Below are 25,817 nucleotides of genomic sequence, written 5' to 3' on the forward strand. Positions count from 1 at the left end.
CGGATATTATTTCGATCGTTCCGTAGACATCAGAGTAAATCACCTTTTGAAAGAAACATGGTGCTTCAAATAACGATTGTATTGATTACATCGTTACGAAAAGTGATTGTTAAATAATGTATTTGGCATTGAATCATTCATTCAAGAGATTCGCTCAAAAAAACGCTGATTCATCCAGTAATGAAAAAAGTAATTGAATTATTCATTCAAACCAATTATTTTTTTTTTTATATAATTCAGATTCAATAAACATTTTAAACAGACTGCAGCAATTAACATTTGTCAGAACATCTGTAAACTACATGTTATTTTGTTTACTTGTCTGTTCAGAATCGTGCAAAAAATAATAATTGTTTCTCAATTTATCCAGAATCGTGCAGTTTTACTCCTTAAACTATTTCCTGACCACTCTGGTGGGACATTTTACCGATCCCTTGGTTGTTGTGCCATCACACCAGGTAACCTGTCCATAATACAAAATTATTGGTCCAAAACTTTACTCCTAATAACTAACATCAAATATCTTTTGATTTGAATGCATTCTTAATAGCTAGGGGTTAGTGGTTTAGAAAAAACTGCAACCTGAATTTTTGTGCAATAAAAGTATGTTGGTTTTGTCAAGCTAAATTATCTTTTTTATTTCACATGGATCATGTAAATAAAGTCACTGCTCTGTCACTTGTCTGTTTGCTTAACTCTGTTTCCGCAGGCAAAATGAAAGGCAGAAGCTTAAAATTTCCATCATAAGGTAGCAGAATTTCAGAGAGATTGAGCTCTGCTTTTGTGATGTTTGTTCGCTAAACGCCAGAGAAACACTCAGAAATCAAAAAAGCTTTTCAGTTCAGTTGTGGATCAAACTTTACAGCGTTCCATCTTGAATAAATAAACAGGCATAAAGACAGAGAAACAGTATTGCATTAACAATAAATGGGTTCAACAGCAGTTCACTTGCAGAAAGCTTCAGGTCGTTTTTTCCTTTTTCTGCTGTCTTGAGGCATGTCTTCTCGATAGGTCCTTTTTTTTTTTTTTTTTTTTTTTAAATCCTCTTCTGTTGACTGAATGATGAAATGAGGATGCAACCTCATTATACCTCCCACTCCTCAAACAAAGCTTTGCCCATTTTTACTTATTCACAGGGTTTTAAAGGGAAGCTTACACTGTCTAATCTGAAACTAGATTTTAGAAAATATGATTCTGTGCTTGTCCATGCAAAACTCACTGCCAATTGCTAGGGTGTTCTGGGTTGTTATGCTAGCATATTGCTACAGTAAGTGTTTTGTTCTGGGTCATTAATAAGTGACTGTGTTTCCTGCAACTCAGTGCTGCTGAATACAGCGGCATGGGAATAGGAGTTATATTTTCCCAAAATTGTGAGCATGCCAATGGCAAGTAAACACACATTTCTGTCGAGTTTTCCTTTCGGAGTGCACAAACAGCTTATCAGTGAAGTCTGATTCATGAACAAATGTCTTTAATGAGCTAGTTATTTTAATGAATCATTTAAAAAGACTGACAAACTCATTCTGACAAATCCTTCACTGAATGAGCTTGCTGAATCAGTCTGAATCACTTTTCACTGAATCAATTTTTATTGATTTCAGTGATTTCCGTTCTTGAAAAATCCAAATATAGCAGATGAATTAAGGTTTCGTACATATTTACCATTGAGATGACTGGGAAAAAGTGTCCCAATCAAACTGAATTCACCTACCTAAGTTTTGTCAAATTTAAAATACATTTGTTTTATTAATTACTAGATGCATTTTGTATGTGTTATTCACCACTGTAAAGTGACATGACTGACGGATATGTTCTGTGTACAGGATGCAGATGCGATTATTCAATAAAAATGTTTATGTATTATTATTATTATTATTATTATTTAAATGATCATAGTTGTTGGAGCCCCAATTGCCTTAGCAAACACGTATCTTGAGATGGCTGCAGCTCCATGTACTTGTGTGAAGCTTAAGGTCAAAGTTATATTTTTAATTGCGTCAGTGCCAAAAATATGCTACATTTTGCCCTTGTGCCCCACAAGGAATCAAAGGTTGTATGGTTAAGGGGCCATAGGCACCTTGTTTTAATTTTAATTTTTTTTTTTTTTTTGCTAAGATGAACTGTCATGTCAGAACTGGTCTCCAGTCAGTTTAACACCACTCAACTGACTCTGACCTTCACAGACTCTCTCATCCCTCTGATAACTACCTTGTTTCTCTCTTTATGTCATCTGCAGTGGACGTAAAGTGTCTTGTGCAGGCCAGTGGCTGTCATTACGGGTGTCATCTGCAATGTTTATCATCTTAGGGAATCGTTTTAAAGGCATTGGGCTGTAATGAAAGTGTGGGATTGGTGAATGCTCTTGAACAGCAGTTTCTTGTTTAATGGGCATTTTAAAGAATTTTGTCATGGTTTTCAATCACATCTTGATTGGTAGTGACACTCAGGATTAAATGATGCCATCAAACTCTGCTACAGTTATAGTTGCAGATAGGACCATGAAAGACAGAAGTTAAAGCTCACCTTGGACAAGAGAAAGGGAGTGATAAGCCAAAACTTGGAGGACAAGGACATTTGTTTGAGCCAAACTATTGTTTCAGGTCATTACACTGATTGAATGTGATGGAAATTGAACTGACTTGCAGAGCCAATAATAACTTTAAAATTCACTGTATGGTTTTGCATTGGGAAATGGCGGTCCAATATGGACTTTTTTTGTAGGATTGGGTATTAGTAAGACAACAGTACGTTACCCCATGATTGTTACCGTTAAGCTCAAAAAGAAAAGGCCCAAAAAAGCAGCACAGGGGGTTTAATGCATTATATTCCAAGTCATCTAAAGCCATTCAATTGCATTATTTGAGGATCACACAGTGTAGTTCACAGAAACCTTCCCTCCGCAACAGCTGTCAAATGTCTCCATTTAGCATCTTCGAACAGCGTGTCGTGTTCAGTTGCGACAGTTAGCATGGTAAAACTTTCTCCGAGATGTACCGATGTCCCCATTATTGCATAATCTGATCATAAAGGTCTGGGCTTTTGTTTAAAATGACTACTTTGCTGTAGATTTCTGAATGCTTTGGTACTCTCTGTCTGATGAGAGCACTGGAGTAGAGAACTGAATAAAACTCATTCACACAATAACTGGAATGATGAAAAAGGCTCAGAAAACTGTTGGGACAGATCAGATGTAAAAAACTGTGTTGCACACACAATATATATTCTCTTTGTTCTGTAACTGTTATTAACTGTAACTTCATAAAACAATTCCTTTTAAGAGAACTAAAAAAAAAAAGATTTCTTTCTCATTATGACAAGACTATCACAGCAGACAGATGTTTTTAAATTGTTGATCAGTCGCACACATTCACTTTTGTTTTTCGTCAATTCGTTTCTTGTATCCGTCTTGCTGTAGAATGCTGACTGCTTTAATAAAAACCCACTAATTGGCATATTTGTCCATATTTTTAAAAATGTGCTAAAAAAGCTGTTAGAGTTAGAGCAGGAACACAAAGAAAGCAAGAGAGAGAGTAATGAGGACTGTTAGTGCTGAGACGGTGAAGTGTCGTACAATAAATTTAGAGGTTTAATCAGGAGAGGGTGAGCCGCCTGTCAACGATATTGGCCCGTGAGACAGGCGAGTGTTTACAGAGCCAGGTGCGCTGAGATAATGTACTGCCTCCCGGCTCCTGTCCTCCATGCTCTTCCTCTATGACAGATGGGTGATAAATATGCTTGTATCTAATTAAATCAGTAGAGGTTATTGGGATCAATCCATCTCACCTGCCCCCTCCTATAGTCCTATCAGCCATTAATCTCAGCTTTGTTTTATGTTCCGATAATGTCGACACTCCTGCCTGCCTTGAATTGCATCAAGTTGATTACCACTGAGATGCCACCACCTGGCATCCTGTTTTTTGTTTGTTTTAAAAGGTTAAAAAATGATTATTTGACCTGCGACATGTGTTTCCACTATTTAACGATGACTTCCTGCTACAATTTCATACAAGTTCTTAAACAGTTGAGTATGGTTTCTGCTTAAGGGGCTTATTTTTTAACATATTTCCAGGGAAAATATGCATGACATTTCTGCATAATTTGGTCAAATGTATTCTGATCTTTAAAGCTACACTGTGCAATTTTTTTAAGTTGATTCTTAGCAAAAAACACTTTGTTCTTTCTAAATTATATGTGCTCATTCATGTGTAATTACTTCCACCAGCTAATCAAGTATTCTCGTAAGCGTAGAATCTGCCATTCAGAATACATACGAGCGAGTCGCTCGAATGGCGGCAGCCATGTTGCGCCTCCATCTTGAAAATACATTAGCCAAAGAGGGACATACCTGGAAATTCAAGCTTCGCCTGCACTTTTACATTCAGTGGCACCATGACGAATGCGAGGGGGAGATTACTCGTGACTGCTGGCAGATCTCTGACTCCGCTCATGGAGAACATTATGTAGCCTACGCTGTAAACATTGCCTTACACTATTAATCTCGTACAATGTACAGAATAACGATAGCACTGATACTTTACTAAGATTAGCTTGCATTGGTTTGGGTACCTTATAGCTGATGTTATCAAATGAAATGGTACCAAAATAACGTAAACGTAAAACCATTATTCGTTTTACATAGAGGTCATAACTTACATGTTAACTGACTAAATAACTAAATGCAATTTGTTATAGTTTTCTAAAGTAACCTCATCACTTGAAGGAACACTCATGGACGACAAGTCGAACTGGAAGCCATGTAAATCTTGGAATAATGCGGCCACCGTAGGAGTTAAAATGCCCTCGGAATGGGAGGGGCTAGAAAGTAATATTCAGTTGGTAGTCATATACAATTACACTGCTAGATGGGAGAAAATCTTACACAGTGTAGCTTTAATCAACAATAGTTGGCAAATACAGTCTTTTAAAAATGACCTAATGATTTGTTTAATGTCTTTATTAAACATACTGTATAAACATATTTTCACATATTTTCTCCTTATGGAGGTCAAGGAGTGCCATCTGAAAATAAAATGAAGGAATGAATTAAAACATTTTGTAATTAGTAATTTTCTAATTGTTTAAAATTAGATTTTTTTTTTTGTACGCGTAAACATTTTGTTAAATGTAACCTTAAATTTCTGATTATTCTGATAATTACCCATTCCTGTTTTTAAATCAATTTGCCTGTTGCATTGGCAATGTACTGTTTTAAAAACGTCCGCGATTATTTAGGGGGTTTTATTAATAAATGAATTGATTCCATAATTTTATCAAGTCACACTTGAACCGTAATCCTCCATACTTCCTAACACTGTATATTGAGATGATCAGAAAATAGCTGATTTAGTCAAAATAAAACAAGTTAGGGTAGGTTTGTTTTCCAGTTTCAAGCAGGTAATCTTTTCCCATGTTTGAATGAGCTTCACACCCGACGGAGAAACCTACAGTATTCTCACAAGTGCAGACATGCTTTTACACATTTAAAGACTGCTGTCATCGCGTTGAGAGATCTGCTCTACTGATCACATTCCTCTTATTCCAAGCACAGCTGAGAGTTCTTCCTGCTGCTCCTGCAATTGAGATGAACTTCAGTGATGTAGTTCAGTTCTGCCTCGTGAGAATAACAACAAAAGCTAGAATTCCTGCAGATAAACGTCTGATAGCGGCAGCTTTTCAACCTTCGCTACAAATAAACCAATGACTCCTCTGGAGCTTTTCTTCTGAGGAGAGGCACTGGATTAGGATACTAATAAAGGTCCGGACTAGGGTATAGCTGTTGGGGAGATTGAAAATAAATTCAGCCACTACTGAAGTGAAAGGGTGTGTACACTTATTGGATAAAGTGTAGATATCAAAATATTAAGTAAACAGATCTCTCTTCCTGTCATCCGCCAAGCATGACTGTTTTGACCCCTTTTGTAACCCATAACATGTTCATTCTTTGAAGATTAGATGCAAAGATTATTTGAAGATTAGTTTGCTGTAGTGATATATCTGCTCTGTTTGAACATTTTTAGGTTTACCTACAGAATACCCACACTACATTTATGCTCTTACTGCTAGTTAATTCCAGATAAGCGCCACCTGCTGGAGATCATGAACTTGACACAGTATGGGCCCTATTTTAACGATCTGAAACGCAAGTGTCAAAGCGCAAAGCGCAAGTAACTTTGTGGGCGGGTTTTGGCGCTGTTGCTATTATACCGGCGGGATAAATGACTCTTGCGCCCGGCGCAAATCTAAAAGGGGTTGGTCTGAAGTAGCTTCATTATTCATAGGTGTGGTTTGGGCGTAACGTGAAATAAACCAATCAGAGCGTCATCTCACATTCCCTTTAAGAGCAGACGCGCTTTTTCCATGGCGGATTGCTATTGTAGGCTAACGGCGGATTTGCCAGGCGCGCCAGGAGCGGTTCACAGCCGAGGAGACCGACGTTCTCATCAGGGACGTTGGGGATGGAGAAACACACCCAAATTAACTTCGGTTAAACAGGCGTATGATAATTTGGGTAAATGTGTAAGCTAGATGTATGCTTTTATAATAAACTGTCTATCTATTTATCTATCTATCTATCTATCTATCTATCTATCTATCTATCTATCTATCTATCTATCTATCTATCTATCTATCTATCTATCTATCGTAATAATGTATGATTTGCAAAAATGATAACTGCTGCGTCTGTGTGTAGATGAGAGAATCATGCGCGTTGTGCACACGCTACATTGATTAAGGCCAAGCATGCGCCCTTAAAATAGCATATGAATAACATGCGCAACGCGCCACTGACTTTAAACTGTTTTTTTTTTTTTCGGTCAGTGGCGGAATTGTTTTCTAAACCTGTAAAATAGCATGAGGGAACCTTTGCGCCGGAACACGCCTCCTCTTTGCGCCGGAACACGCCTCCTCTTTGCGCTGAACCGCCCCCGCGAGGGCAAGTGTATTTCTTAGTTAACCGACGTGCGTCTGTGGAGGGAAAAGTCTGCTTTGCGCGGGTGTAAAATAGGAATGATACATGCGTCTGTGTACAAAGTCAATTGCGCTGGGTGCAAGATAGGGCCCTATGAGTTTTATGGATAAGTGTTCAGGCAGAGTTGGTGGACATAGACATTATTTTCTTTGTTTGTATTTTAATCAGAAAAGAATGCTCAAGTGGCCCTCCAATAAGCCCCTGGAAGAGTTTAGATTTAGTCCCATAAATGGTTGTCTATTCATTCAAACCCTACATTTTTTTTTTATTATCCCCTATCAAATCCATTAGATTTTTGTTCTGTGAGCACAAAAGAAGAAATTTTGAAGATGTTTAAGGCGCTCTTTTCAACATCATAAAAGCATTTTGTAGATTGCAGGACAAAGAAAGTGCGTACATTTAGCTTTTTACTTATGCCGATCTATATTCAGGCCTCTCAATTCATAAAAGTTGTTCATTTGTGGAGATTATCTTGATGAACAAAACATGAATGAATCATAAACTATATATCTATATATATAATATATATAATACATTTATATGTATCATTTGTATTTATTTTCCTCACAGCTTATTTTTTACAATAATCCAAAAGCCAATGGAGAAAAATAAATAAATTGTGCATTTGTTGAGGGAACCAGGATAATGCTGACTTCTGGATTTGCCAAAAAAAAAAAAAAAAGTGATCACTGCAGCACTCTATATATTGTACACTAATAACAGGATCAGCCGTCATCATTTTATTTAAAAAGTCCAGTTTGTCTCCCCATCAGATGATCTCACTGATATAGAGATGTGGACAACAGTTTGATCATTAGTGGATGAAACGCCTCCAGGAAACCTGCTGAGCCTTCATGAGGGAAACATTCCCAAAATCCCTGCCAATTACACAGCCACCTGTCCTGGTAGCAGGATGCTGCCCTCTGCTGTGCAGAACGGAAACCAGAAAGAGCGAGAGATGCGCGTAGACTTTAATGAGCTCCCATCAGACCTTGGTTTCATTCCAAAAGCAAAAACACCTCAAACAGCTTCACTTGTAATTATGCATCCTCCTCTTAACACCATCAAAGACTTAATCACCTGCAAAGGTGATTGTGTGTCAGGAAGGAGCGGGTTGTTTTACTAATTAAGACAAGCAATGCAAGCGTTCCTGCTATAACCTTTCCCTTGTGTACTTCTGCTGGGAGAAGAGCTGAGCTTTTCCCCTCCATCAGATTGATGAAAAGTGTAAAATGCATGAGTGAGAGAAATGCATTCCTGCTGTGATTATGTAAAGAAGCTGGAGGGAGTTGGATCTGTAATGGACGCTATGCTCAATGACACGACTGAGCCGTCTCCATCCCTCTCCATTATGAGCAGATTCAGCCTTCTATTAGTGTTGCAGAGGACAAACACACAGCTCCAGTTTCAGGCTTTATCACTTCTTGCCTATTACACCCGCAACCTTCTGTCTATGATGCCTTTTTCACTTGAGCTGAGCTTTATGCTGAGAACAAATGACCAATCTAAATGATGCCATTATAATCTTATTACATATGCTATAAATGATTATAAATATATATATAGATTTTTAAATCTTAATGACATCAAACTTTTGAACGATAGTGTGCATATACATAAATATATATTGTTTTATACTATTTGTGTTGTATTGTTCAACATTTTTATTATTAGCTGCTTTTAGTGTTATGGCACTGCAGTCTGCCATTCAGGATTGTAGTGGTGAGGATGTGTTTGGGGAGCGTTCTAGTTTGGGTGTTTTGTGTCAATCACAGTGTAGACGGCGGCGCTGTTGATTTGAAGAGAGTGTCCTAGTTTTGTCGTGTAGATGGGATGTCAGGCTGAGTGTGGTTAGGGTCCTCAGCGGTGGAGGATGTTTTAGAGCAGTACAGCTGATGCACAGAGGCTTGTTAAGACTTGATCAATATTTTAAGTGGCTTATTTAATGCACTGGTAGGCGTGCACTGTTAAAGACTGATGAGTCTATTAGCAAACTGAGTTTTGCATAATTGCTGTGTGGAAAATGAGTGTTTGATATAGTGCGATGACTGGGGAAAGATTTCATTATTTTTTGCTTGGCTTTTGTTTGGCAGGATTGCTGTGCATTTCTATTATAATCACATGGAGCGTAAAATTCCACTCTGTTATTTAGTTTATTTACACTCCAGAAGATATCATGCTATTTTAATCTTTATCTGTTTAAATATAAATATTTAAAAGATAGTCCACCCAAAAATGGAATGCTATGGAATGTAAAAATATATTTTGAAGAATGTTGGGAACCAAACAGTTTTGGTTCTGATTGGTATATGGACAACAAATACAATCTAAGTAATTGGGAATTGAAACTGTTTGGTTTCCAACATTCTATTAAATATTTATTTTTGTTCCACAGAAGAAAAATACGGGTTTGGAAAACAGAGGGTAAGTAAATGTTAACAGAATTGAAATGTTTGGGTGAACTAACCATTGTTTTATCTACTTATTTAATTATTTCAATTAAAAATCTATTACAATGCACAAAATCACTGGCATGCCCACATTTTCTTTTTGTGTTCTGGTACAGTGATGCATCAGATAGTATACAGGTTTAGTTTGTACAGTATTTATTTATTAATTTAGGAAATGGTATTGTAAATGGTACTTTAATATTTGGTGTTTCCATACTGAACTCTCTTGTCTCCATGTGAACCACAGGAGAATGCTTGTTTTGTTGTTGAGTGTTGGTCCCTCATGAGACACACAGTTAAAAATAAAGGTCCTTTATTGGCATTGATAGTTCCATAAAAATCCTTTAACATCAATGGAGCCTTTCCATTCCACAAAAAGTTCTTAATAAAAAAAGCTTCTTTAGATTTTTAAAATGTTCTTCACACTTAAGAAAATAAAATGGTGATTTTAAGAACTGATCACTGAAAGGTTCTTTTGGAACCAAAGAGTGGTTCTTCTGGCATTGTGAAAACCCCCTTTTTGGAATCTTTATTTTTAAGAGTGCACTTTCTTTTGAAAGCACCTCCAGGGCACAGAAGAATTGGGAGCTGTGCTCGCTTTATATGGAAGAGGGTGTCCAGCTCACACCACACAGCCTTTAACAGTTTAACTGTCAGAAACGACAGATTGATGGGCTAAAATATACTGTAGAACATTGAATCGTATTGGTGACCCACTGTCCTTCACTCGGGACAACCATTGAGCTTCATGAGCAATGTGCCTTCCTTCTGTGGCAGGTTTTGAAGATTGGAAACATCTGCCAAACTCAGATGTGTTATAGTTGAAAATGTATTTGTTTGTTTGTTTGTTTGTTTGTTTATGAAAAACATTGCAGTTCCATTTTAAAGAAAGCATACAGTATAGGCCCGTTCACACCAAGCACGATACCTATAAAGATAACTATATATGTGTCCACACCAGCGACCGATAACGGTGTTTTTTTTCTAAACACGCACGCGCCCGGATGATCCAGATCCATTTTAAATGCGCGAGACCTTTAAATTAGAATGGATTCTGATTGGCTGTCAATGTTTTATCGTTCAACAGCTGGAAAAAAAATCGTTCTGAAAGTGATCCCAACGATATCGTTCCTCATATCTTTATCGTTATAGTTGTGGTGTGAACTCTGTTATTCTTTAATATGGAGAACGATTTTTAGAATTATATCTTTATCATTATCTTTATAGTTATCGTCCTTGGTGTGAACGGGCCTTATATGTCTACAAAAATATTTAGCAATACACTGTCGATGCAGTTGACTGATAATTGTTTAATTATTAATTTTTATGTTTTTATTTATGTGTGGAGCTGATTTTGAAATAGATTCTATATTCAGGCTTTAGATTTTAGAATTTGTAAACTGTAAACTCTTCATCATACATTGGTGAGTTGTGTAAATGTCGCTGGGATCATCATGTGTAGTCTCTGTCGTCAGCGTCTTTAGTTTCAATTGCTGTAACTCCAGAATTTAACTGAAAACCTATGAAATACGAAAAAGTACATTATCAGCAGAAAACGTAGAAAAAAAGTAGATTTTCAAAGCTATCCTCTCTGAACATGTATAGACAAGTGGTTTTCAAATGGTGATTTAGCTCTGATATAATTCATTATAGGCCTATATAGGGTAGGCTTATTACAACATTTATACAATTATTACTTTATTCTATATATTTTGTCTTGTGTGTTACTTTACACTGTTTTTTTGTTTGTTTTTTTTTTAAACAGAAAGCTGAGTGATTTTATGGTGCAGAATTCTCCTGATGTCTTTATACCGGCAGTGAAGTTATTGTGCTTGAGTGTGTGTGTGTGTACATAAAGAAAAACATGCTCTGCTGCTGAAACTGCTTGCTTTGTTTTCCCTTCTTGCTCCATTATTTAGGCTTTTCATCCTGCTGCTGTTTTCTGTCACCTAAATCAACAGGTTGCTGAAGGGCCTGTTGGGAACCTTTACAGATCTTTAGCTGCCCCTGATTTATGGGCTGTAGTCTCAGTCTCTCTCTCTCTCTCTCTCTCTCTCTCTCTCTCTCTCTCTCTCTCTCTCTCTCTCTCTCTCTCTCTCTCTCTCTCTCTCTCTCTCTCTCTCTCTCTCTCTCTCGTTATGTGCTTGCTGTCCTTTGAAATTGCAAGTAGACTGTAGAAATTTTTTGATGTTGTTTGATATAAATACAAAATAAATATGAAAATTGTTCTTTCTCCTGCAGAGCGCACCATGGCCAGACACGAGGTGCGAGAGGTGGAGCATAGACAGACACGGGACAGTCTGCGGGACTCTCCAGCATTGCCTGAGATTGAGGATCTGGTCATTATCTATAACCGTGTGCCCAAGACTGCCAGCACCTCCTTCACCAACATCGCATACGACCTGTGCGGAAAGAACCGCTTCCATGTTCTCCACATCAACACCACCAAGAACAATCCGGTCATGTCCCTGCAAGACCAGGTAACATGTCCATTACATCAGCTTGAATTACATAAAAATAATTGCCATTTCTATAAATACTATGAGTTTATTTAACATTTTAATCCAACATTCTTAATCCAAAATTCGTAATCTTTTGCAAATCCAGTCATACGAGACAAAAAAAGAGATTAAAGGTGCCCTAGAATTTGAAATTGAATTTATCTTGGCATAGGTAAATAACAAGAGTTCAGTACATGGACATGACATGCAGTGAGTCTCAAACACCATTGTTTTCTTCTTCTTATTTAAATCATGTTCAAGGCCAGGCGGAACTGTGCAGCCAAATCATCAGAAAGTTCTGCAGGTGAAGAAACAAGCGAGGATAATAGGGAAAATGGCAGATCATGGAAATAAATGTTTTGTTCCAGGCTGTGCAGGAGATGTGAGGACTTTTCATACCCTTCCCACAGAAAAGAAATGTCAACGGGCGTGGTTGATGTTTATTTAGATGTTTATTTTATTCAGTTTAATTCGAAGTTGTTAGTTTGCTCTGTTTATGCATCAGTAAATCTAGCCAGTGACTAAACGATCAACTACACTGAAGTCTCACAGCAGACACGCCCCTTCAAATAGAGCGTTAAAATCAGGCTAGGAAAAATACTTTTTATTTCTAAATTATGACAATTTTTGATCTGAAAAACATACTAACATTATAAGGGCACCCCAGGAAACATTGTAAAATAATAAAATAATCCATGCCATGGGACCTTTAAAGACATTTTCCCACCTAGCTTGTTTAACCACTTCAGGCCTTCTTGATACAGTATATACACAATATGGATAAAGGTATTGAGACACCTGACCATTACACCAAGAGGGACTGTAATGATATCGCATTCTAAATACAGAACATAGACATTAATATGGAGTTGGTCCCCTCTTTGAAGCTCCACTCTTCTGGGAAGGCTTTCCGCAAGAGTGTTTGGACTGTTTCTGTGGGAATTTTTACCCATTAATCCAGTGGAGCATTTGTGAGTTCATGCACTGATGTTGGAAGAGAAGGCCTGGCTAGCAATCTCCGTTCCAGTTCATTCCAAAGGTGTTCCATGGGGTTGAGGTCCGGCCTCAAGTTCTTCCACACCAAACTCATCCAACCATGCCTTTATGAACCTTGCTTTGTGCACTGTGGCACAGTCATGATGGAATAGTTAAGAGCCTTCCCCAAACTGTTCCCACAAAGTTGGAACTTGTCGAAAATGGCTTGGTATGCTGAAGCATTAAGATTTCACCTTCACTAGAAGTAGGGGGCCTAGACCAACCCTTTAAAAACAGCCCCATATCTCCTCCACCAAATTTTGCAGTTGGCACAATGCAGTCATGCAGGTAATGTTCTCCTGGCATCTGCCGAACTCAGACTCGTCCATCAGATGGTCCAAACAGAGAAGCGTGATTCATCACTTCACAAAACGCGTTGGCAGAAAGCGATGCATAAGGATGTAGTGTAACAACGCCCAGTTCCAGGAATGCACTAATATTTTGTTAGTAGTACCAGTTTGCAAACATTATTAGTTGACACTAAGTTGTCAACACTAAAAAAAAAATAATAATTTGTCGTTACACTACATCTTTATGCATCGCTTTCTGCCAGGACTTTTACGTGCTTTTCCCAAATCACGGAAGTGACCTCGACATCCGGGTTAGCGGTAGCATTAGCCATCAGGCAAGTGTTATTTAAATAAACTCCTGATGTACTTACAAACTTTCCAATGCCTCATTTGAGTACAGAACCTATTTGTACTACTGTAGAAGTCTGGTACCATTCCGGGCATTATTAGTGGGGTAATCTACGAGATACAACCTTGGATCCATTAGCGCCTGCACTAAGCCATTTGGCTGATAACTCTAAATAAGCTCTAACTTTAATAATGTTCGACCAAGGGAAAAAAGGCTTCTGGGGGGTGTTTGACTCGAGGTCATGGTGCAAAGGACCCTAGGTTGATTTTACTCCAAACCATCCTTTTAAGTATACTCACAGGTGATCAGAGTTGTAAAAAATGGCATTCATTTTTAAAAATGCTTACAAGATAACTAAATAGCCAGCCAGTGTCTGTTAATATGCCAGCTGTTAGGCACATCTTACAGACACACCTGTGCATTTTGGACCGAGTGCAGAGGTCTAGGGCATTTGTACTTGTGAGATTGTGATGATCTTTTGCTCAATTCACACTCTGACAGGCCAGGTGATGTCAGCGCAGCGGCCCTGTGTTTCTGTCGCACACTTTCTCTAACAAGCCTTCTCATCTCTGGCTCCACCTTCATTATTCATAGCCTACTGTCAATACCCACACTGCTGCTGTGCCTTTGTGTGACAAGCAGCGTTGAACAAGCTGAACCCAGAGAGAAAAAGAAGAACAAGGGGGGAAAAGAATGAATCACAGATTTTGTTGACAACAGCAAAGAAATACAATTCTCTATTCATCATATGTATTGTTACATAGAGGAACGTGTTGTCAGCTAACGGAAATCAATCTCGGGTTTTGACGAATGCACCTGTTTTATTTGCAGGGTTGAAAGTGTTGCCTTCAACAAAAAGCATTCCTGCATCATTTTGACCTCACAAGTGTCAACGTTATTCAACTCAGCGTGTGGCTGTGTCGGACTGCGATCATGAGCATACGTTTGAATTTGTATTCATGTCATCTTGTCATCTGCAAAATAAAATGCCCTGGAGCATTGGGAGGGAAGGTGTTACTTGTGGGCAATTCTGCCAAGGCAATATCTAGTCTAGCTTTCAACAAAGCCTGTCGACGGTGCAGGAGGTACAACCTTTCCCCTCCCGGGGGAGTTTAGCTGTGGGACTATGGGGAGGATGTTTGGAGAAAACATTGCTGAAATGTGTTTGTGTCTGGTTTGTATTAAGTATTCACTTGGCTGGTTTGTTCGGCAGACTGTGACAGATGAAGGACGTCAGTGCGAGATTGTTATTTGAGATTTGGATATCGTTGATGCTTGAATGATGGAGGCATATCACACATGCATTAAAATAAATTTAGTGGTTTATAAACTGTGCACAGGGACAAATCGAATGTGTTATCTTGTGCTTGCAGATGAGGTTTGTAAAGAACGTGACATCCTGGCGAGAAATGAAACCAGGTTTCTACCACGGCCATGTCGCCTACTTGGACTTTACAAAGTGAGTTTTTGCTGTATTCATATAAAACCATCACAACAATTACTGTAAGCAATTGCCTTAGTCAATTATTTGTTGTCTGTGCCTGCAAAAGAGAGGTCCATCAGACAACTATATAATTGACTGATGTGAGAAGAAGAGATACATTTAGGTGCTTCTGCACTCTAGTGGTTAAAAATGGAACAAACCTTTATTTTGGAACATGCCTATCAATGGAATGGAAGTCTGAAACACTGAATATTTTATTTTGTATGTATGGAGTTTGTGCTGCTGTCATGAAAGGAAAAGAAACATGTATCAAAAATTAAGAAATTCTTACATTTATATTATCAGTAGTAGTAGTAGTAGTAGTACTTAAGCCTAGTCTCAGACTAATGGCGCTTTTCCATTACCAGTACCAGCTCAACTCGACTCGACTAGGCTCGGCTCGGCTCGCTTTTCGCTCCGTTTTCCATTGCAGATAGTACCTCCACAATAGTACCGGGTCGTCATAGCAACGCCACAGGAAACTGCCGTGACTTAATCTTCTACACGAGACACACCCGCTACCCACACACACAGGACAATGGAGGAAATCGAGTGTATGCTGTTTTTGGATGTTTTTGTTTTTGTTTTTGCTGTTTTTTATTCAGGATACTCCGTCTGGCGCGTGCAATGATGACGCAGTGAATAGTGACGATTCTATCTGACCAATCAGCAGTCTGCCGTGTTTTCACGTCACATTTTAGTATCGCCTCAGCTCGCTCAGAGCCTCGCCGGAGGTGGTACGAAAAAAAGTACCTGGAAGCAGGTACAGGTACAACTTTTACACAGTGGAAAACCAAACAAAGCCGAGTCGAGTCGAGTCGAGGCGAGCTGGTACTGTGTAGTGGAAAAGCGCCATAAAATGCATGTTTGAGCTGTCTTGACTGAAAGCAACTTGTACTGACACAAATCTTAAAACATGTCAGTTCCATTGTTAACTGACATGTTCCAAATCATACAGAAAACATTTTTTTTTTTTTTGCGAATGTAAAAATACTGAAAGTTTTGTGTGATGGGAAGGTTTAAAGGTAGGGTTAGTGTAAGGGGATAGAATATATAGTTTGTACAGTATAAAACCATTACGTCTATGGAGAGTCCCCACAAAGATAGTAAACCAGACATCTATTTGTGTATAATATATATTTTTCCCAAATAGGTTTGGGATCAAGGGGAAGCCGGTTTACATCAACATCGTGCGGGACCCCATCGAGAGGTTGGTGTCTTACTACTATTTTCTCCGATTTGGAGATGATTATCGGCCAGGTCTCAGACGGAGAAAGCAGGGCGACAAAAAGGTATTGTATTTGAAGGTTTTTATCTCTTATTATTTGATGATGCCTCCATTATGACAAGTAACATTTCATGTTCTCACCATACGAATGCTGAGATGCAATGTGTGTGACTGTGTTTCAGACGTTTGATGAGTGTGTGTCGTCAGGAGGTTCTGATTGCACTCCTGAGAAGCTTTGGTTACAGATCCCGTTCTTCTGTGGCCATTACTCAGAGTGCTGGTGGGTAATATGAGCAGTCTGCAGCCTGTTACTCTGCTTTTCATTTAATGCTCTTTCTCATTACATTAATTGATTGAATCACCCATTACTGATTTGTTCTCAACTGTGTAGGAGCTGGAATTGATCTTGTGTGTCTGTGTGTGTAGGAATGTTGGTAGTAGATGGGCTCTCGAGCAGGCCAAGTATAATTTGGTGAATGAGTATCTGCTAGTGGGAGTGACTGAGGAGCTGGAGGATTTTATCATGATGCTCGAGGCAGCGCTACCACGTTTCTTCAGAGGAGCAACTGAGCTTTACCGCACAGGTACTTGATCCGAATAGGTCAACCAAAAATAACAATTCTACTACATCCACTCAATGTTTTCATTCCAAAGCTGACTTACTTTTTTCTCTGTTACACAAAAGGTGAATACGATAGCTTTGTGAGAGGAACAGCCAGAAGTTCAAATTCATGGCACATCTATGAAAGTCCATTTATGAAAGTCCATGAGAGAAGTTCCTTAAAGGGATATTTCACCCAAACATTTAAATTTGCTTTGAATTTACTCACCCTCAGACCATCCAAGATGTAGGTGGCTTTTTTTTCAGTAGAAGAGTAAAGAAGATTTTTAGCTGAAACCGTGGTCCTCTGCGATTCATATAATGGAAGTCAATGGGTGCCGTCACTTTGAGATTCAAAAAAACATATGCAGACGAAATAAAATGAAAACCCGTGGCTCCTGACATTGAGGTATTATGAAACGATCAGTCAATGCAAGGGAACTAACATTATTTACAACAATATTACCTGTAATCCACAGCCTCAGCAAACCATCCTGAGCGCGTTCATGGAAGTCGGGAGCACGAGCTTCCTCTCACATTTTTTTGCAACGTTATTATAAACATATTTGCTGTCACTTTGCTGTAAAATAATACATTTCTTTAAACAAAAAATCTTAAAATCTTGCAGTGTGCATAAATCAGATTACACACCAAATGCTATATTTTATGTTTTTCAACCAGCACAAAAAATCTTCCCGTTTTTGTTAGGAAATGAAAATAAAGAAATTTGAAATTGCTTAACATCAATTTTTTTTTTTTTGCAACCAAAATCACTTTAACACGCATCACTATAATAATTATATCATCGCATAATTATACATTTTTTAGCTCATATTTAACATGTGAAGTTAAAATTCAATATATTAGCTATTAAAAGGCCCCTCATGTGTTTCTTATTCAGGTATTCAGCATAAAAAAAAAATGATGATACTCACCAGTAAAACCTCCTGAGTGACCTGCATTTTCTTGTCTTTGACTTCAACTGCAGGTAAGAAGTCTCACTTGAGGAAAACCAGCGAGAAGAAACCTCCTACTAAGGAGTCCATCTCAAAGCTGCAGCAGTCCAACATATGGAAGATGGAGAACGAGTTCTATGAGTTTGCGCTGGAACAGTTTCAGTTCGTGCGCGCTCACAGCGTCAGGGAAAAAGATGGAGAGCTTTACCTGCTGGCTCAGAACTTCTTTTACGAGAAAATCTATCCAAAAGTAAACTAGAGTATGCATTATCACGGTCCATGTGTCGTTCGGCCTGTTCATGTACTGTTCTGTCACTTTCACTGGGAAGAGAAGAAGAGGACGTCAAGAAATGTGGACACCATTATCCTGGAGGTCCTAGACTAGAGGTGGTGAGGGTTTTAGAGCCTGTTTTTTAGTTCGTTTTTTTTTTTTTTGAGAGAGAGAGAGAGAGAGAGAGAGAGAGAGAGAGAGAGAGAGAGAGACTTTACGCAGTGCTGACCACGACTCTCTGTATCAAGTCTCTTTGAGCCCAGTATCCTTTTTATGGACTTTCACAGCAGTGAAAACACTTGTGACATAAACATCACATTTTCACATTATTCATCATGCCTTCCAAAAGAAAATGACAGAAGCTTTTTTGGCCATCAGTCATTGTTGTGAAATATGAATTTTGAACAGGGTCAAAAGGGGTACTTTTTGTACCAGGCATTTGGTACATTAGGAGCACCTCCTTATTTTACTACTAACTGTGGTTTTGTGAATTCTTATCACTTTCTTGCATTGTGTATATTGATTTTTAATAGAATGCCATGAACAGTGTTTACAGACTTTAGTAAAGGTATTGTAGCCTAGCCGGAGGTTAGAAAGTTGTGAAACAGATTTCATATCTGTACAAATTGTATTTACGTGTATATTTTATGTAATTGGACCAAATGGTTGAGTAGAGTTTAAAATTAGAAAATAGACTTCTTTTTGAGAAACCCACTGGTGCTTGCTTTTTTTTCTATTGCTCATTTTTTCCATCACAACTCCTGTAGACTCTAAAATAATGAAATAGAAGTTGCACTGTCCGTATACTTTCAAGTACAGAGACTGTTTTGAATGGAAGATCATGACCTCCATGATCCTGTTTCTCAGTCCAGATCTGGTTCCTGGAGTCTTAACTACTGGTATCATCTTGTAGCGGTCAGGACCATGTTCTCAACAGACTGCCATCCTCTCAGAAGTTGGAATTATTATAGTGTGTTCTACCAGAAGGTGAAAAAAAAAGAAAAGGTTTAAACCAACATTAGTTGTACACTCAATAGTGCCTTCATGAATCATTTATCCCGCCCTGGTTTCAGCAGTTGTTCGGATAATTTAAACAATGTCTGTGTTTTAAACTTTTAAAGATGCCAGCTTTCCTTTTTTATTTTTGGGTTCTTTCCCTTATATTTTGGGTCCTTTATCTTTCGTTATCTTTTTTTTTATTTTATAAACTGTCTCAAAGCATTTCAAATAAACGTAACTGTCTGTGAGACCATTTTCAGGTTGCTTAGTTTCTCTTACAAACAACAATTCATTCCAGAGGTTTTCAAACGGGGCTGTATATGTATATAATATGTGTTTTCTAGGACTGGGTTACATTAAAACATCAGTTAAATATTAAACATGTTAAAGTTTTATTTATTTTCTGATTTATCAAATATCCTATTATCCTATTAATTAATCATGTGTGTTAAGGGCTGCTTAATATGATTTTGGGAAAACTGGAAACGATTTTTCTTTGATTAAATTGAAAATTAAAAAGAACAATTTATTTAAAATAGAAATGTTTTGTAACAATTTGAACATCCTGCCTGTCACTTGTGATCAAATTAATGTATCCCAGCTGAACAAAAGTGTTAATTTCTTAAAAAAATAAAAAAAAAATAATAATAATATATATATACTGTACATACACTCACCTAAAGGATTATTAGGAACACCATACTAATGCTGTGTTTGACCCCCTTTCACCTTCAGAACTGCCTAAATTCTACGTGGCATTGATTCAACAAGGTGCTGAAAGCATTCTTTAGAAATGTTGGCCCATATTGATAGGATAGCATCTTGCAGTTGATGGAGATTTGTGGGATGCACATCCAGGGCACAAGCTCCCGTTCCACCACATCCCAAAGATGCTCTATTAGGTTGAGATCTGGTGACTGTGGGGGCCATTTTAGTACAGTGAACTTATTGTCATGTTCAAGAAACCAATTTGAAATGATTCGAGCTTTGTGACATGGTGCATTATCCTGCTGGAAGTAGCCATCAGAGGATGGGTACATGGTGGTCATAAAGGGATGGACATGGTCAGAAACAATGCTCAATTGGCACTAAGGGGCCTAAAGTGTGCCAAGAAAACATCCCCCACACCATTACACCACCACCACCAGCCTGCACAGTGGTAACAAGGCATGATGGATCCATGTTCTCATTCTGTTTACGCCACATTCTGACTCTACCATCTGAATGTCTCAACAGAAATCGAGACTCATCAGACCAGGCAACATTTTTCCAGTCTTCAACTGTCCAATTTTGGTGAGCTCGTGCAAATTGTAGCCTCTTTTTGCTATTTGTAGTGGAGATGAGTGGTACCCGGTGGGGTCTTCTGCTGTTGTAGCCCATCCGCCTCAAGGTTGTCCGTGTTGTGGCTTCACAAATGCTTTGCTGCATACCTCGGTTGTAACGAGTGGTTATTTCAGTCAAAGTTGCTCTTCTATCAGCTTGAATCAGTCGGCCCATTCTCCTCTGACCTCTAGCATCAACAAGGCATTTTCGCCCACAGGACTGCCGCATACTGGATGTTTTTCCCTTTTCACACCATTCTTTGTAAACCCTAGAAATGGTTTGTGCGTGAAAATCCCAGTAACTGAGCAGATTGTGAAATACTCAGACCGGCCCGTCTGCCACCAACAACCATGCCACGCTCAAAATTGCTTAAATCACCTTTCTTTGCATTTTCTTTGCTTTCTTTCCCCTAAATGCATTGAAGCAACTGCCATGTGATTGGTTGATTAGATAATTGCATTAATGAGAAATTGAACAGGTGTTCCTAATAATCCTTTAGGTGAGTGTGTATATATATATATATATATATATATATATATATATATATATATATATATATATATATATATATATATATATATATATATATATATATATATATATTATTATTATTATTATTATTATTATTATATATATATATATTTTTTTTTCTGAGCCCAAATTTTGAATGGCAGTATGTTTATTATATGTTTATTTATTTACTTATATTTTATATATTACAAAACCATACAGATTTGGTCATATATTATAATTGGTAGTAGTGTATAATTATTTTCTTTATAATATCATTAATAACGTGCATGAATGCCCACTGTCTATTTTCAGGTACCGTCCTACATTTTATTTTAGAATAATATTTTAATCAATCAGAAATGTCACGAGACATAAAATTGGTTATGAGTAGAATTTCACATTGACTTTAAATATGTGACAGTTGGCTAACTTGATGTAAAAATATCACAGAAATGTAATAGTAGTTGCTCTAAAGTAAATAACAAGTAATGGACATTTCTTATTGGTTGCTCAATCTCATTTTTACAGTTTTACCATTAAACAAGGGAAATGACCTCTGATTCTAAAATGGTAGAGACTAAAAGTGTGAGGAGAGTGAGCGTGTCCAATGTGATCAGTGCACAACGAACAACAGCCTTCTTCATCTCCACACAGACAGACTGACAACGACAAGGAGAGAGCGTCTGCTTCACAAAAGAGAACTCGATTAACTTTTCTTTTGCTGCAGGCGAAACAAAGCATCGTTTCATTAGGCAGATGAAAACCGGCTGATAATTACTCCTCAATTAAAAACAGCCTGTACCATGTATTGATTTGCAAGGGAGAAGGTTAATTAGTGTTCTGTTGATGTAGTGTTGCAATCATTTGTTTGTTTCCATGTCATTGAGTTTCCTAACATGAAACATGATTTTTATCTGAGTTATTGTTTGTTTAGAATATATTTAAGTTTATATAATAAAAAGTAAAATGGCCATATCTCTTGAAGGATTGCTGATGGGTAAATTATCAAATACTTATAACATTCTGGCAACCTAAAAGTATTCTGTTAGCTGGGTCATTCTAAGTAGTTTAGATGGCATTTGTGCCATTTGCATTACAGCTTTATTGTTAGTGATACCATGGTATTATTTAAATCTTTTTAACATTTTTCTTACTTCATGAGGATTTTTTTTTTGGTCTGTTCCCAGACTTCTGCTGTGTTTGCGAATAACAATTTAAGGTTACACTTTATTTTAAAGGGTTAGTTCACCCAAAAAGGAAAATTCTGTCAGTAATTACTCACCCTCATGTTGTTCCAACCGCGTAAGACCTTCGTTCATCTTCGGAACACAAATTAAGATATTTTTGATGAAATCTGAGCCATGTCTCACTCCTCCATAGGCTTCTATGTGACCGAAACTTGCTGGCCCAGAAAAGTTATTAAAGAGATCGTTAATAAGTAACTCCAGTGGCTCAATCTTAAGTATATCAAGCGACGAGAATACTTTTTGTGTGCAAAAACAAACAAAAATAACGACTTTATTCTACTATTCATTTCCTTCTCTCTGGGCCTCGTAGTGTTTTTGCGCTGCGCGTCTGTGTTGCACGTCATCACGCATCACACACATGACCGGCGTCGGCCAATAGTGAGCCTACGTGGTGACGTGTAACACGGACGCGCTGCGCAAAAACACTACGCGAACCAACTAGAGGTCCAGAGAGAAGGAAATGAATAGTGGAATAAAGTCGTTATTTTTGTTTGTTTTTGCGCACAAAAAGTATTCTCGTCGCTTGATATACTTAAGATTGAGCCACTGGAATTACTTGGACTATATTAACGATCTCTTTAATAACTTTTCTGGGCCAGCAAGTTTCGGTCACATAGAAGCCTATGGAGGAGTGAGACATGGCTCAGATTTCATCAAAAATATCTTAATTTGTGTTCCGAAGATGAACGAAGGTCTTACGCGGTTGGAACAACATGAGGGTGAGTAATTACTGACAGAATTTTCATTTTTGGGTGAACTAACCCTTTAAGGTGTCATTGTTGCAGTGCAATTATATATTTAAGTACTGAGTAATATTAAGCAACTACATGTACTTACTATAGGGTTAGGGTAGGATTAGGGTTTGGTTGAGGGTTAGTTGCATGTAATTCAGTGTTATTACTATGGTAAGTACATGTAACATATGTAACAAGGACACTGTAAAATAAAGTGTTAGCCAATTTAACATTTAAAAATGCAAACATAGATTATATTGAAATAAATGCTAGCATTTTGTCTTAATTTTATATTCATTTTTAGTTTGACAAAACAAACAAACAAAATTTGTTATATATATATATATATATATATATCAACCCTGTTATCAACATATTTAAAAAAAAACAGCTGTCATAACATTACCTTTATCATTATCACCAAATTCTTCAAGGACAAGTCATAAAGCACTTGTCTGTCACTTTAATTCTTTTATATTTTGTTAGGTTCATCATAAGGGGACATGAATCTTGAAATATGTCAACTCTGTTATTATGAATTTATATAGGCTAGCAAACATCTGAAAAGAATAAATCAACATGAAGTGTTCTTTCTAATAAGCACTTTGAGGTTTCACCTGTTAGCACCCTTCTGAGGGCATAATTACAACCCAACACATTCAAATATACACATTTTGCTTGAAATGGCCAAGTGCAATTTTATTAACACTTCAACTAATTTATTTGATAGAATGTGTAAAACCATAATTACATTAATCACCATATTTGCCAATATCAAACTGGATATTTTATATAATGATCCAGATGATATTGAAATCGTTTGACAGAATAGATTATGGGCTCTGAAACCATACTGTAATTTCTTTCTTTCTTTCTTGAAAATTTCTTTCCAGTCCTTCTGGTAATTCTTCCTTCCTCCACAAGAGGGAGTATTGTCCTCACTGATCCGTTCTTCTCCTCAAATCAGCTCAGCTGGAACTGTTCAACAAGCCCCATTAATGCACCTGTACTGAGCCAAATGGACCAAACGAACAGGGCATTACCATTAAGAATACAGATTGCTCTATTAGAGCTGCACCGGCTTTTAGCTTTGGTGGCAGCTAAAAAGCTCTTTACTTTAGCCTCGGCAATTTGCTCCCCTCTCTCTCTGTTCACTTGCATAAATGACACTATACGGTTTAAGTCACTGTGTGTGCAGATGGTGGGCTGGTGATGTGCCTTTCCAGAGAATAAGTTTAGCATTTCCGAGAAGACTTTTTTAGGTCATAACTGCTTCAAGAAGCTTTTACCAAAATGAGCGATTTACAGGTTCGAAAAGACTAAGTGGCATATTGAACTTCACTGTTTGTAAAATTACAGGGAGATGAGTGTGACATGATTGGCCGTAATTTTAATAATAGGCTGAATGAGTCTGCTTTCTTAATCTTTGAAGGATATGATCAGGCTTACTTAAGACTGAAAAGTAAAGCTCACCACCATTAGACCATAGGCCTACTGTGAGTCTCTGTTCTGAAATAACCTCTAAATCAGAGTCAAAATAATGACCTCATTCAACTAATGAAGGCTGGCTGGGGTTGACAACCATAACCCTTCTGGACCTTTGACAAAATGGCTGTTTTTCTTTTCTTTTTCTTTTTTTTTCTGGGTAGATCAGAGGAGATTGCTGAGCTGTGGAGTAAAACTGGCCGTGGTGTTTTGAAATCGGTGCTCCATAAAACAAACAGAGCGTAGAGGAGAGACACTGACCCCCTACTCTTCAGGACAGAAGGCAGGACCTCTGAGCACTTGGCTAAAGGGAATTATTATGCTTGCTATGAAAACTCCTTCACCTGATGGAAACACGGTGATCTAAATCGGAAGGTGTGGGGGATAAAAAACAAAGTTCAAAGTCAACGGAGAGCCAAGGTAACTTGCACATTATTTCCATTCTGGGGGCGTTTAGGCTTCCTTGACTATGCAAGCTAAAAATAGTAATTAAGGGAGTTGTTCCCATGATGTGGAAAGATAATTAGGAAAAGCTAAAAATGTAGGACGTGGTTTGACTTTACTATGCAAGGCGAATGACTCAGGTACTGGAAAAATCGGATTGCTCACTAGGAAAGAAATCGAAATAAACCACATAGAGACATTTCAATATAAACATCATGATGGGTAATTTGTTGGACGTCTATGATTAAGGCTTTGGTCTAACCCATTTGTTTTTATCCAATTGCTCTTTAGAAAAAAAAAAAAAAAAAAAAAAAACAGAGAAAAGACAATCATATAGTGCTTTAGAAAATCTGTCCATAACCATTTCCTTCCATTACTGTAGAAACAGCATGAGTTCTGATGCTGGATTTGATCTTTGACTCTTAATTAGATTGATACTGTATACTATGGCCGTTTGACATTGGAAAAAAATTCAATGTGCCTCTCTTTCTCTTTAATGCAGAATTCAGGGAGGTAAAGAACCTAGCAGGCAAAGAGAGATGCAATCAGCATTTCAATCTTGCCTATTGTTCAGGCTTACTGATGAGCTTTGCAGTGCAGATAATGGAGTAAATTATTTACCTCTCTGCTCTCTTTTCTTTTGTGACTCCTTATTGTTGTCAGTGCTGTCAGCGAACCTGTATGGTCACATGTTAAAGGCCTGCATCATATCTTTCTCAAAAAGTATATTTCAAATGGTATTTGGATTTTTCCTTTTGTCTTCTTACCTCCTTTTCTGTTCTTAAGCGCAATTCTACAAAACAGATGCCATTAGGATCCCTCTAATACACGTGTAATGAGTTTAACAATAAATATGTGTTGCTGTTCATTAAAAAAAAAATGTTTTAATCCAACATTTCTTTGTTATCATAAGGTAGCATTTTGTGTTTATTCTCCAT

At 37.7% G+C, this 25,817-nt stretch overlaps 1 protein-coding gene across 1 annotated transcript in view; it reads left to right on the forward strand.

The window, feature by feature from the left end:
• The window catches only part of hs2st1b (heparan sulfate 2-O-sulfotransferase 1b), a 71,158-nt gene extending 51,493 nt beyond the window's left edge, over positions 1-19,665 (forward strand). The window contains exons 2-7 of the mRNA XM_081380293.1: positions 11,662-11,900; positions 14,969-15,054; positions 16,232-16,370; positions 16,489-16,586; positions 16,733-16,890; positions 17,896-19,665. Of these exons, the coding sequence (XP_081236419.1) occupies positions 11,662-11,900; positions 14,969-15,054; positions 16,232-16,370; positions 16,489-16,586; positions 16,733-16,890; positions 17,896-18,122 (947 nt within the window). The 3' untranslated portion in view covers positions 18,123-19,665. The remainder of the gene's footprint in view (positions 1-11,661; positions 11,901-14,968; positions 15,055-16,231; positions 16,371-16,488; positions 16,587-16,732; positions 16,891-17,895) is intronic.
• Positions 19,666-25,817: the final 6,152 nt, after the last annotated feature.

This window comes from Scardinius erythrophthalmus, assembly GCF_964197995.2.
Source record: "Scardinius erythrophthalmus genome assembly, chromosome: 12".
NCBI lineage: Eukaryota > Metazoa > Chordata > Actinopteri > Cypriniformes > Leuciscidae > Scardinius > Scardinius erythrophthalmus.